This window comes from Patagioenas fasciata, chromosome 7 (genome assembly GCF_037038585.1).
Source record: "Patagioenas fasciata isolate bPatFas1 chromosome 7, bPatFas1.hap1, whole genome shotgun sequence".
Taxonomy (NCBI): Eukaryota; Metazoa; Chordata; class Aves; order Columbiformes; family Columbidae; genus Patagioenas; species Patagioenas fasciata.
The window spans coordinates 21,171,972-21,185,738 of record NC_092526.1 but is presented as its reverse complement, the minus strand read 5'-3'; the positions used below and the strand labels follow the sequence as shown (position 1 = coordinate 21,185,738).

Here is a 13,767-nt window from a genome sequence, read left to right as displayed (position 1 = left end):
TAATTAAAAACCACACATCCTTAGTTCCCTTTTTAAAAATAATGTAGTTCTGGCAGTCGCAAGCTGAGTAATATAGAGGGGAGGTGGCGGTGGCGGCGGGAAAGCGTTGTGCTGGTATGATTGATAGTTTCGTAGCCTTCCATTAGAAAAGTATTTCTAACAATGACAGAATTAAATTAAACATCAGTTTTACCTGTGTTTCAAATAGCTGGGCTCTTAAGTGTCGTACAGGGGAATATTAAATCAGTAGAAATGTGGCAGCTGCATAATCTGTCTCTAGTTTTAACATTCCAGGAGTAATAGAAGTCAGTTTAGGTCTACGTAATTCCTTCTGCTCATCATCTTCTGCATGAGAATAGAATCGTTTAGTCTGGAAAATGTATGGAAATTATAATATACTATTTCCTCTTCAACAGTTCAGCAGCATATGTAAAAAAGTAGCAGAGCAGTGTCTAGTGAGACATATAAAGTCTGGAAGCAGAGATCAGTCGTGACTCCTATTTTCATAGACTTTCAGGTCTCCCCCACTTTAGCAACACGGCTTACATCAGTTTTCAGTGTTTTGCCCTTTGGGAACAGCGGTTGTGCATGTACAGGTTGTGGAGCTGACATTTGCAGGGTCTTCTGCTAAGTTTTCTGTGTTCCTTCATAGAGGAGCAGGCTCACCAGGCTGTGTACATCTAAGTTGGTAGCACGGCCAGAGTCACAATGTCACTTAGCTCCTCTGCGAAGTGACTGGGAGTCCCTGCCTCTGTCATGTTTGGATGCTGACTTATTCCCCTCTGCTTTAGGACAAGGTAGTCTCTGTGTGACTCATAGAAAACTGTAAAGCCCTAGCGAGCTTGTTGAAGATGCCTGTGAGAAATATGCCATGTAAGGTCAGAAATCTGTACCTTAACCGGGCAAATAAATGTAATGTTTTAAATTTTTACTGGCTTTATTTTTACCTTTTGGTGTAGACATGGTAACAGCTCGGTTGACATAGCAGCAGCAGACTATTCTTGTATGTTTCAGTGTCCTAACAGCCAATTTGTATTCTTTCAGCTAATCACCAGTGTGAAACTCATCAGTGGCAGTGTGCCAATAAACGATGTATCCCAGAAGCCTGGCAGTGTGATAGAGAGGATGACTGTGGTGACAACTCAGATGAAGATAGTACTCACTGTGCCAGCAGAACCTGCCCCCCAGGCCAATTTAAATGTGACAACGGCCGCTGCATCCCACAGTACTGGAAGTGTGATGTGGATGATGATTGTGGGGATAACTCTGACGAGCCACTCCACGAATGCAGTAAGCACACAGCTGTAGTAAGCCTGCCTACATTATAGTGCACCAAAAGCAAAGCAAACTGCATTATTTAATTTTCCCGAAGTTGAAAATTTATTGGAAAGGAGTATTTTCTGCAAGCTAGTTGCAATCATGTAGTAAAGGGTGTTAGAAAACATGTGATGATTTACTACTTAGTTATTCTTGAAGGGGAGAAAGTTTATTCTTGCTTGCCAGTTTATCAAGAACTGGCAGCATCTCGCTCTGCTTTGCTTGATGCTAGTAGTATCCTTTGCTTGGCCCCTAGCAACACTTTGTGAAAAGGATATATGCTGAGCTATTGCCTATGTGGAAGCAGTGAATGCCAGTTCACCAATTTTTACCTTGTTCCACTTTGCAGTATGACGTGTCGTATTTTTTAGAAAAAACAAGTCAAGTTTCATTTCTTAAAGTTTCTCATGATGATAGGCACGTGATTTGGAAACAAATGCTTACAAGGAGAGCAAGTGCAGAGCACTTGTTTACCAGCAGGATTTTCCTATGTGCTCCGGTATGTCTCTTTGAGTCACCTGGCCATCTGGAAGAACTTGTGACTAAATTTTGCTGTCTGAGGACAAGCTGCCTCCTCTGGCTTCCATGTTTGGGGCTTCTATTCCCACTGATACCAGCTCTAGATACTTCAGGGAAAAATACACTGAATGTTGTTTGAACCTGTCATGGGTTTGTAGCATATGCGGAACGCAAGCAGCATAGATTGGAAAAGATAGTTAAATCAGATACATTTAACACTTTCTCTTTTACAACACTGAAGTTAGCAGATAGCTATTTTTAGTAGAAATAATTGACAATAAAAAAGACAGAGTTGTAAGAACAGTTTAATGGCTAAATAACACAACTAACTTTGACAACTGCCTTTTTCAGTGGGCCCTGCCTATCGGTGTGACAATCACACAGAATTCAGCTGTAGAACCAACTACCGTTGCATACCGTTGTGGGCAGTGTGCAATGGGAATGACGACTGCAGAGACAACAGTGATGAACAAGGCTGTGGTATGTTTGGAGAAAAGGTCATTTCAACATAACTTTGTACCTAAAATATTTCTCAATTTGCGAACACCTTCATTTTCTGAAAGTCTTCAGTAATGATGTACCTGGGCATATTTTGTTTAATATCAATTAATTACCAAGATAGTAATTTGTCCTCAGGAAATACTCTATGTGCAGCTCACATGTTTATGAGCTCTGAATATCAGGATTTTATTACTTTGCCTGATATGTCAAAAAAGGGAACAGGAAATACTTAAGCTGAAATATTTTAGACAACTAAAACTGTCAGTGTTTTCTAAACTTAACTTACCTCCTGTGCTGGTGAAACCATCGGTATGTGAAGTATGATGATGCTTTCCTAGACCTTCGCATTTGTGTTGAAACATCTCATATGCTCATACGCAAAGCTTAGAGGACATGGGAGCGCTACATCAGAACCAGGAAAGACTCGAAAGTGTAACACACCATGAGGTCAAGATGCCCTCCTTTGACAGTCCTAAGTTTATCTCTTTGTGTTTTCATCTCAGTTTTATATAGTTATGGGTATTTCAGCTGTTTCTTATGCAGTTCTCTATTACTTGGCCCAGTTTTTGGCATGAACATCTCGATCTACTTCCATTACATTCTGTGCATTCCATGTTATACAAAGAGTATGCTAATGTGTGCTGTGTTCTTGGCAAACTCTCTACACGGCAGAGGAGATGACTTGCAGTCCTTATGGAGATTTCCGTTGTGACAATCATCGATGCATCCCGCTGCGCTGGAAATGTGATGGAGATAATGACTGCGGAGATAACTCTGATGAGCACAACTGCAGTGAGTTCTTTTTTGGCTTTCATGATATAGTCCAGCTTTTGACTTAACTGTCTCTCTATTTCGTATGAGAATGGGGCAGACAGCTCTCAACTGCAACTATTTTATTGTTTTACTCTGTAGCCTATCTTTTCTTTGCTGGAATACCACAATGGTATCACAAGGAAGCATTTTGGATACATAAAACCACTGATAAATCCAGTCATCACAATAACACAAGTTCCCGTTTTCCACTGAAAAGTAACATTTGAATTCTGCCCTGTATGTAAATTTAGTATTATATAGTTTTTTAAACAATGAGGGTGGATTTTTTTTTTTCTCATTTGGAAAAAAAATGCCTGTATCATTAGGTGGTGAAACAAAGTCCACAATGAATTTTCTTTTTTCTATGTCAAGAGGGACATAGAATGTTTAACATAGTTAAAGAGTGTTAGGGGGAATGCTGTTTTAAAATAATTTAGTTTTAAGGGTTATACCAAATTATCTGCCTATATTACTTTTGTCTGGTTTAATGAGACAGGTGTGGATGTTTAACTGTACATCTGGGGAACTTTTCATATTTGTGCATTCATTTTAAATGAAGGTCCTCGTGAATGCACAGAAAGTGAGTACCGTTGTGACAATTTGCGCTGCATTCCTTCCCGGTGGATCTGTGATCATGATGATGACTGTGAAGACAATTCAGATGAACGTGACTGTGGTGCGTATTGTCTGGATGCTACCTCTTAAATGTCCTCACTTTTGATTCTAATGTGATATTCTTCAAAATGGTCTTTTATGGGAAGCATCTTTAGTGGGGTAATGTTGACCAGATCATTTTAGTCATTCCACAAAAGCAGAGGATACCACAGTTTTAATGGTCTGGGATTTTGCAGTCTTTTTTAGGATGTTGTTCATAAGAAGTGAACACTTTATCTGAATTTGAACAAGGAGACATTTCAACACTTACTTCTGAATCTTTTTTCAGAGCTGAGGACCTGCCATCCAGGTTATTTCCAATGCGACAGTGGCCACTGTGTTGCAGAGCGCTTCAGATGCGATGGAAATGCAGACTGCCTGGATTTCTCTGATGAAACAACTTGTCGTGAGTTTCAAGCTTTGCAATTGTTGCTCGTTGAGCTCACTTCCAGAAAGATTTGCACTTTTCTCTCTGAGTGCGAGGACTCCTTAAAGGTGCAGAATTCTGCAACACTTAATGATGTCAGTAAAAATTCAGGATAAGTATAATATTTTGAATCAACTTTTTAATATAATAATGGCTTTCCTGTTTTTGGTTTCTTTTTGCTCTAGATTTTGGGTTTTGTTTTGCTGGGGGTTTTTTTGTTGTTTTTTTGTTTGGTTTGGGTTTTTTTGTTTTGTTTTGGGTTTTTTGTGAGTTTTTTTTGTTTGGTTGGTTTTGGTTTTTTGTTTGTTAGGGTTTGTTGTTTGTTTGGTTGTGTTTTTTACAGCTTTTACTGAATGTGATTATTTTTTTGGTGTACCAACATGAGTTTTGGAATTAGATATATTAGGTACTTCTTCAGTCATTCACATCTGGTGCCAGTGAGATTATTTACCTTTTTTATTGAATTAGATTTGTCAGTAACAAATTCTGGTAGCATTTTTACATTCATGACAGTTCATTTTCAAAAGTTTCTGGGAGTGACGTATGTTGTTTCACTGTTCATTGAAACCTGAATTAATTAGGTTATAGCTACCAATAAGTCCTCAGTCGTTGCAGTCGGTTGTTACTGCAGATCTTTGGAGTGCCTCACACTGTATCCCTTAGTATGGAGAGAAGTGTATTGAAAAAATAATATAAGGTGGGGCTGAATATTCATCAAGAAAATCTAAAATTTTCATTGTGAATGAAAATGTCATAATAATTTTCTTTTCTTCAGCAACACGGTATCCTAATGGTACATATTGTCCACCTATGCTTTTTGAATGTAAAAACCATGTCTGTATCCAGCCATACTGGAAATGTGATGGTGATAATGACTGTGGAGATGACTCTGATGAAGAACTTCACCTTTGCTGTAAGAGAGAAAAATTAGATTATAATGAACAATATGCATAACAAAATCTCTAATTACAGTAGAACAATTAGAAAATAAATTGTAAATATTTTCTTTTCACTGGAGATTCTCACAGACTTAATTCAGGATGAGTGCTGAGAATCCTGCAATTTCATATGCAAGTTCACATTGTCCCCCTATAGTATGTTTCTCACACCTTTGCAGAAGTTTGTATATTTAATTATAAAAGTAGGAAGAAACATAGCAGAGAAATGAGGACACTTACAGGTTGTTTATCTAGATTAAGACCATCACTTTGCAACTGAAGATTAATTCAGATAATGTAGATTCTTGAAGGTGCTGACCTTTTAAAGCTGTCAGTGTAGTTGGGACGTCTTTGTAAATACGGTGGACAAGTCCTGACTTTAGCTCTAAAAATGAGGTGTTGGAGGTACTAATTAAACAATTCTTGTCAGTTATGCAATATATACCCACTTAAATAGCACGCTGGTTTTTCAATCAGTTTTCTTCATAAACAAATATAGAAAACTCAGTGTTATATCTAGTCACAGGATATGCTTTTCACCAAAGATGATGTACTGTCTTCTGACAAAAAAACGTTTAGTGGCCTAACATACAATCACCAATACGTGGAGAAAATATTCTTTAGGCTCTGAATGCCTTCATACGTTTTAAAATATAAAAAACATATAAATGTTACCAAATAAAAGTGATTGAGATAACTTATGACCAAATGGCATGTAGTATCTGAATGTGACTGACTTGCTTTCTGTGGTTTCAGTGGATATTGCTTGTGAATCCCCATTCCGTTTCCGATGTGAAAACAATCGCTGTATATATAGTCATGAGCTGTGCAACCAGGAGGACGACTGTGGAGATGGAAGTGACGAGAAAGAGGAACACTGTATGTTTACCAAAAAAATGAGCAGCAAATTCACTACTTGTGATGTGCTTAATGTTTAATTATACCAAAGGACTATAGAAATGTCAAAATTAAACATAAATTATGAAAACTACAGCTCAGCATGAAATAATTTGTACTGTGATTATAGGTACTATGTATTCACATCCCTCCGTACAAGTAGCAAAAACGAGCAATCATTTATATGAAAAGAACAGAATATGTTTTTCAAAATCATATTTTATTTCATTATGAGCAGCAGATAAATTGTGTCAACTAATTAAGAACTCCACTTAAAATAAGAAAGAAAGAGTTGGCTATATTGTAAAATAAGGATGGGATGTATAACTGGGACTTTTAAAATAGAGAAATGGATACTTCTGAATTTGTGGTACTGTTATGCACATAGTAAGACTGTTGATATTTAGGCCCAAATCCTGCAGAAGCTCTGTTAATATTTAATAGGTTTTTGCCCCAGATATCTTATGTAGTTCTCATTGACTGTGTTGATTTTTGTATTACCAAGTTCAATCATATTTTTAGTTGTTTAATGATATTATTTGCTGGTTTTATTTTATAATATTCTTAAATATTGTATTATATTGTAACTACTAATAGTTTACTAGTATCTCAATCTCTTGAATTCTGCAGTAGATATATGAAGTATACCATTAAAGGATATTAATATATTTGTGTTATTAAAAAGAAAGTTCAGTTGACTGTTAACAAGAAGAATTTGCCTTCAGTCTTTCTCAAATGGAGGGGCTTTACTACAGATTTCCAAAGTCACTCTAGTCATTATTTTACCCATTGCATCAGTGTGGAATAGTGCTGTCTTTGTGTAGTTGAAACTGTCACAGAGGAGTGTTTGTCTTCTTGACTGTAGGTAGAGAACCAACTCCAAGACCTTGTACAACTGAAGAATTCAAGTGCAGTAATGGAAATTGCATTCCTCTCCATTATGTCTGTGACAATTATGACGACTGTGGAGACCATTTTGATGAAATTGGTTGCAGTAAGTAGTGATATCAATAGAATAAAAGATTACAATGCTCTTGAAATAAAATTTTCTGAACATGATAACAGTACATGTTTCTTTTTGAATAGCATACTAAGAAGTATTAATTTTTAATTAGCCTGTGCTAGGATTATCCAATTACCCATGACAATATCTCCTGTTTTCTTTCTTTTGGGGAAACCCCTATGAAATTAAGCGCTCTGAAAAGTCCATTTTAGGTTTAGAGTATTTATGTGTCACCAAAAAGGTTTGATCCTGTTTTGAAATGGGTTGCATTATCAAGGCAAAAACATCCAGATATTTCAGTCATAGTTGCAATAGGCCAACCAATGGAATTATTCATGGTCAGACTGCGAACTGATGTAGGTTGCTCTAGCCTTGTTAAAAACAAAAGTGTGTTGAAATGCTGTTATTGTCCTGTTTACAGACATGACCGCAGAGTTCTCTGAGGACAACCAGTCTTCAGGCTGAGGACTCTCTCAGATCCTCTGCACAACTTTTATTAACTATGCATTATAAATTTGCTAGCGTCCATTTAGATGCAAAAGCTTTGACTTAAACTTTGAGGCATGAGAGAGTATTCTCATGGATCCTGGGGAAAAAAAAAAAAATCCTAACTTTTTATATCAATATATAGACAGCTGCTGCAGAGTGGTAACATGAGCATATAGTTGCAATTTCAATTTGTCAGGTTTTGATGGCTTTAAGTGAAAGCGTGCCAAATGATGCACTTGTGATTTACAATCCAGCATGCTTGCGAAATGCAAATAACTCAGAAGCCTCTAATGCAGTCCATTTTGAAGCAGCTGGTTTCTCTGTTTCACGTACCATCCCAATGGTCCTTAGGTAATATAAACGAATGCAATGAGTTGATAAAAATGTAAAAGTATAAAAAGGATATGAAACTGCAGAACAGACACCTTCTGGCAGTCAGTGTTCTGCTGTTTTGGGATAGATGTGAATGCAGGTCAGATGGTAAAATTAGTAGCCTTCCCAACATCAAATACCTGTGTTATAGAGAAAATAGATTATTTGTGTGTGTGTGTCTGTACAGTGAATTTATGCTTCTACAGGTTGAGCTGTTTAAACTTAATCTAATTGACACAGAGATGTGTATGTATAAAGGAGATATTCAGCTTAATGTAATGTCATTGCCATCCATGTGTATCTCTTTCTCATGCTCTGTCAATGAGCATATTTAGCTTTTCTACTTATAGAACAGGTTTGAGTTTGAAAGTACCTTGTGTGTATGTAGAGTATGTCAGAATTAACAGAGTTCTGTGTGTACTTTATAGAATGATATAATTTTCATTACCTGTTACAGAGCATCTATCATCCCTGACTTGTGTTGTCCATTATAGGTCTGTTTTAAAGGGCAGTTCATTCTGTGCAGTGACCTGTATTGCCTTCAGTAGGCATTAGATTAGGTACAACATAAACAAGCCATCATCTTCTCTCTAATTTCCAGATAGAAATAATGTAGGGTCTGTGTTATGCATGATAGCAATTGATAACATTTTTTGTTTAGCTGATAAGAAAGGACTGGGTAAGAAGGAGGTAGGTTGGCACAGGCAGGGGTTGGAATCAAGTCCTTAAATAGGTTCTGCAGTTGCTGCAGGGTGTTGGTAATGTAGGGTGACATTTCTCTGAAGGAAGCTGAGCTTGGGTGGTTATGGCTCTTATCCTGACTCTGTTCACTTACTTCTAGAGGTTAAACTTCTTAGTTGACAGCTGTCTTGACCAGTGTTTACCATGCTCTTTTATTTAATTATGCCTTAGAGAACAAATGTTCATATTAATTGTGATTCAATTAGAAAAAAAAAAGGAAAGAAAACCATCATTATTATTGAAAATGTTTTTCAAGTAGACAATAATGATCAAAATTATGATGCCTACGTTTCCGTAATAATTTTGTTTTTTAGTTATAATTGTAAAAATCACTATTTTTTCAGATCCTGGGACAGAGCGAACTTGTGCAGAAAATATCTGTGAACATAACTGTACCAACCTAAATGAAGGAGGCTTTATCTGTTCCTGTAGGCCAGGGTACAAGGCCAGTGAAGCTAACCGAAACTCCTGTGATGGTATTTGCAATGTTCTAGATATCTTCTTACTGATAAGTGTTCGGTGACCTGTCACTTCACCATTCTAATGTGACTAACAGGATTTTTATACATTTAGCAGATGCTTCTTGAAAAGTTTTGCTGCTGAATCATGTTTTCCAACATGTAAACCTCACTCAGCAAAGAACTGGCTCCACGGTTCAGACTTGGTTTTAAGCTTTTGGTGACTGTAGGTGTATGTTTTTGCTTTACTGTATATAGGTTTTGTCATGTCTTTGCAATCTGAGGGACAGAAATTTGCTGCATTTTTTTTTCCTTACTGAAATATAACTTACTGAAGGTCATACTCTCCTTCTGTTCTGCTCCAGAACAGACCTCCAGTAAAGGGCCGTTGTGCCATATTTTTGCTGTGGTTATATGCAGGTATTTCATGGTGAGGAGTTTGCCGAACGGTCATTGTTTGTGCTCACGCACTATGGTACTTTCACAGTTACCGTTACAGTATGTTTTGATGAGAACACTTCTGTTTGTTGCTCCCAGCTCTTGAAGACAATTTGTGTAGTTTTATTAGACATGATCCAAGGCCACCCTTCCCATTCCTTCCTGCTGATATTATTTCTGAGAACTAGGTCTCTTTGCTTCAGCATTTCAAGATGGCTTTGCTCTTTCATCTCATTGTAGTCATGCTTCATCTTTTGTCTTTTTTTGGTGATTTAACACAAAAATGCACAAAAATGTCTCTCTGAGAAGCAATCTTGTAAGCAGGAGCAATGCAGTTATTAGCAATCTGTAGTTAAGACATGTTAAACAGTAGATGAGTGATGGGGAGTTCTGTCTGATAACGGATGCTGATGTTAAAGATCATTTATTAGGTCACTTATCTTTTAGAATATGTGGGAAAGGGACAAACCCACCACTTCATGGATTAAAGGTGACCCATGTGTGAAAGAAAGAACTTAAGGTCTAGATATCTTTTCTCTACTTATGTCTAGATATCAATGAGTGTGAGATCTTTGGAACATGCACACAGGACTGCAAGAATTCCAAAGGAAGCTACGAATGTTTCTGTGCAGATGGCTTCAGATCTGTGGGTGATCAACAAGGGAAACAGTGCGCGGCTAATGGTATGTTAACTGATACACGTATTGATTGCTACCTGCAAAGAGCAAGTGGAGTATAGCAAGTTAATGAAGATAATCATCTCTTTTTTAGGAAGGGGATAATGAAAAGCAAATTTTATTCTGTAACATAATATTATTGGTGTATTCTACCCATTCCATAATCAGGAATAGAAGTGATCATCTCTGCTTCCAATTGTAAACATGAAAAACAATATCTTGATTTGGATGCCTGCCTTCCTTTCTCCTGAAATTCTCTGCAAACAAAAACCTGCTTATCCTGTGGTTGTCATCAGAAATTAATGTTACCTGTTCCTGAAGTTTAGATTTTCTCAACAATATAATGCATCAGAAGAAAAGTGCACTAAACTCGTACAAATCCAAGGCAGTTTGATGACAGATGGCCATTCATTGTTCATGGACTGATGCACACAAACAGAAGGACTTTGCCCAATGTTTAACATCGATCATGAGCTTTTTATCAGTGCAGTGACTGCAGTGTGTGACAGTCGTTGAATTGGTAGAGAGTTGATTCAGAAAATAATAGTAATAATAAAGAGCTGAGGAAAATAGAAGGAAGTGGCAATGCAGCAGTATTATATAAAAGACAGAAACAATATTGTATTTAGAAAAGCACTTTAACAGATTTAAGAGATACATGGTAGAAATATGGTGTGACTATTGAAAAAGTAAAATCTTCAGAACAGCATGTCTGTGACAAAAACTGCATGCTGCTGGAGGTTTTGAAACCTAAAAAATATTTGTAATATGAGAAATGGTACAAGATAGCTATGTTTCCAGTTTCCAGTCCAGTGGCTTTATTCAGCCAGTATTTACTGTTGAGTATGAGACTGGACATACAAACAGGGGTTTCTGCCTGGCTACTTGTTTATGTGCCTGAGACAGAAATCCAGTTCGTTGAAACACTTCTTCATAGGCTTTATTCAAGAAGCATCTAGACACCCGAAGTTTTCAAGACTAAATGATAGAAGATAATATGATTGTAGCTAATAACATCATGAAGTTTGTTGTGCCTAAAGTTCTGCTTCTGTGTATGCTCAGAACTGTACCACCCTTCGCAGTACAAGCTCACATGACATGTGAATGAGGGCATCCTTTGTCCGTGTCTGCTGCAGGCCTGGTCAGTAGGCATTTTCAGAACACACGTAGAATATTGAGTCTCCTTTTCCCTGTAATAGGAAATGCTGTCAGTTTCTACACTGAATTGTATGTTCATTAGGGAATAGAGTCACTTGCCTTATTCTCCCATAGCTGGGTGTGACTTAGAGGGAAAGAGTTATGTTCAAATAAACACTTAATAGTAAATTGAGGATTATTAATTGGAAAAGTCACTGATAAATGAGATTTTCCTTTCCCAGGTGAATGCCTTGTCTTTTCTGATTGGGTCAGTGAAAATGTTATTAGTGTAGGAGAACTTCTTTGGATACAAGCTTATGATTTAAGTCCACAACTCCCAAGTGGACTTCGTCCTTAGCAAAAGGATGAAACAACTGAATTTTCTCACCAGCAAAAAGAGCCACATGGGACTGATACTCTCTGTAGTTGTTACAGTATTGAGGCAAACCCCAAATTAACCTGTGGCTGGTTAGGAGAGCATTCATCTGAATATGGAGACGTTAGAATTTAAAGATTTTCAGGTAGAAGAAGTCAGGTTCTGGCTCAAGGTAGCAGCAATTTATTTGTACTTTCAAAATTGTTTCTCATGCTTTTGGATGGGGCAGTGAATTGTGTAGAGTATACTGGCATCCTGGTTTTGAGATGTGAGGTGGTGATATGCCAACACTGTCATGTTTAAGAATTTTTGAGGAATTATTCCTTAATGATTGCTACTGCAAAAAAATCTGTGGTGAAAGGGATAATACTATCATCAGTGGTAAGTATTTCTAGAGTTTTTAATGAATTTTGCAAAACCAAGGAGTTTGAATAGCTCTGAAGCTTTAGAAGTGACCCCATGTTCCTCCATGTGAAAACCCCAGTTTAGTTTTGACTAGAAGTGACTTTCATCAGTTTCTTCTAAAATGAGAAATACAGGGAAATAAAATTCATTGTTTTTTCCCAGGTAATGCTCCATTGTTGCTGCTGCCAGATAATGTGCGGATTCGAAGATACAATATCTCATCGGAACAGTACTCTGACTATATTGATAACCAGGAGCGCATCCAAGCTCTGGATTATGATTGGGACCCTGAGGGTATAGGCCTGAGTGAGTATGAGCAGAATGTTAATACTCAGCCCATGCAATGGTTGCTTAAAAAGATGCATTTCTGCAGCGTAGATATTTAATTTATGCTGGAAATCAAATCAGATTAGATTAACTGTCCAGGTCTTGATTGAATGTGACCCTCCCCTCTGTTCATTCTTCAGCATCAGTGTGGTTCATTTTCATGCTTTAATTTAGTTTAGCTAGGTAGGGTTTGTTCTGTTTTTCCCTTTGTTTTGGTGTGAGCTCAGCTGTGGAATTGTGGCTCTTCAGGGTTATGCAGTAGTAGAGCCTTGCTATAAATGAGCCCCTTCCTTGTCTTATGCCTCTGCCAGTCCCCAAACCTGGTTCAAGTCTTGCAAGAACTAGTCCTTATAATAAACAGGAATGGCCAGTAGATCCCTGTATTAGCTTATGTCTTTGCCTCTTTATCAGCTTCCCTGCTTTTGCCCTTTTTACATGGCCACTGTCTTAGGCCATACTTGCTCCTTAGGGTAATGAGAGTCTAAATTACTCTAAAAATCTCATACAAAGACTTCAAAGCTAAGACCTTCTGCTCTTGAAAAATGTGATACATATTTCTTGATAATCTAGATCAAGATGATTGTAGATGTGCATCTTAAAAATCTGCAGACTAACACAATGCAATTTAATTGAACAGATGACTCCATGTCATTAATAAATAAATGGGTCTGGTATCTTCACATAAGAGCCTGGGAAGGATTAGAATTTTCAAAAATGTGGAATGGACATTAAAAATGATCTTTGTCGTATTTTTTTGAAGGTGTTGTGTACTTCAGCATTCTGGGACAGGGTTCTGAGTTTGGAGCCATCAAACGTGCTTATCTGCCCACATTTGACAGCAGTAGCAACAATCCAACAAAGGAAGTTGACTTGAATCTCAAGTACATAGTGAATCCTGATGGGTTGGCTGTTGACTGGGTTGGAAGGTAAGTGCACTGAAAAGCACTTAGATTATATATTTAAGCTGAAGAAGAAGAGCAGTTTTATCGCTCCTGCTAGAAATTTGCTTGCTGACAGTCTATTGTTTGGTTCCTTTGAGATGTAGGCAGTCCATACAGCCTTGACATCTTTGAAGGTCATTTATATTGGATAGTTAAAGAAAAAGGGAAGACTTATTCCAGTCTGAGGCTTGATATGTAGCTTTCATTATCTAGACCCTGTGTTAGGTGATGTATGCTGTTAGGTGTTGTGTCCTATGAAATACTTACAGAGTTGCTCATGCACTATGTCACCCTGATTTCTAGAGCAGGATAAAGCCACTCTGGTTGTCTGAAGTGA

General features: G+C 37.4%; 1 protein-coding gene across 4 annotated transcripts in view; it reads left to right on the top strand.

Moving 5' to 3' along the window:
* LRP2 (LDL receptor related protein 2) overlaps positions 1-13,767 on the top strand; it is a 121,875-nt gene that overhangs the window by 92,765 nt on the left and 15,343 nt on the right. For all 4 annotated transcript variants that reach the window (XM_071811024.1, XM_071811025.1, XM_071811023.1 and 1 more), the window contains 12 exons: positions 1,045-1,290; positions 2,188-2,316; positions 3,010-3,129; positions 3,710-3,826; positions 4,094-4,210; positions 5,007-5,144; positions 5,926-6,048; positions 6,932-7,060; positions 9,016-9,147; positions 10,119-10,250; positions 12,325-12,468; positions 13,250-13,415. In XM_071811024.1, the coding sequence (XP_071667125.1) occupies positions 1,045-1,290; positions 2,188-2,316; positions 3,010-3,129; positions 3,710-3,826; positions 4,094-4,210; positions 5,007-5,144; positions 5,926-6,048; positions 6,932-7,060; positions 9,016-9,147; positions 10,119-10,250; positions 12,325-12,468; positions 13,250-13,415 (1,693 nt within the window). The remainder of the gene's footprint in view (positions 1-1,044; positions 1,291-2,187; positions 2,317-3,009; positions 3,130-3,709; positions 3,827-4,093; positions 4,211-5,006; positions 5,145-5,925; positions 6,049-6,931; positions 7,061-9,015; positions 9,148-10,118; positions 10,251-12,324; positions 12,469-13,249; positions 13,416-13,767) is intronic.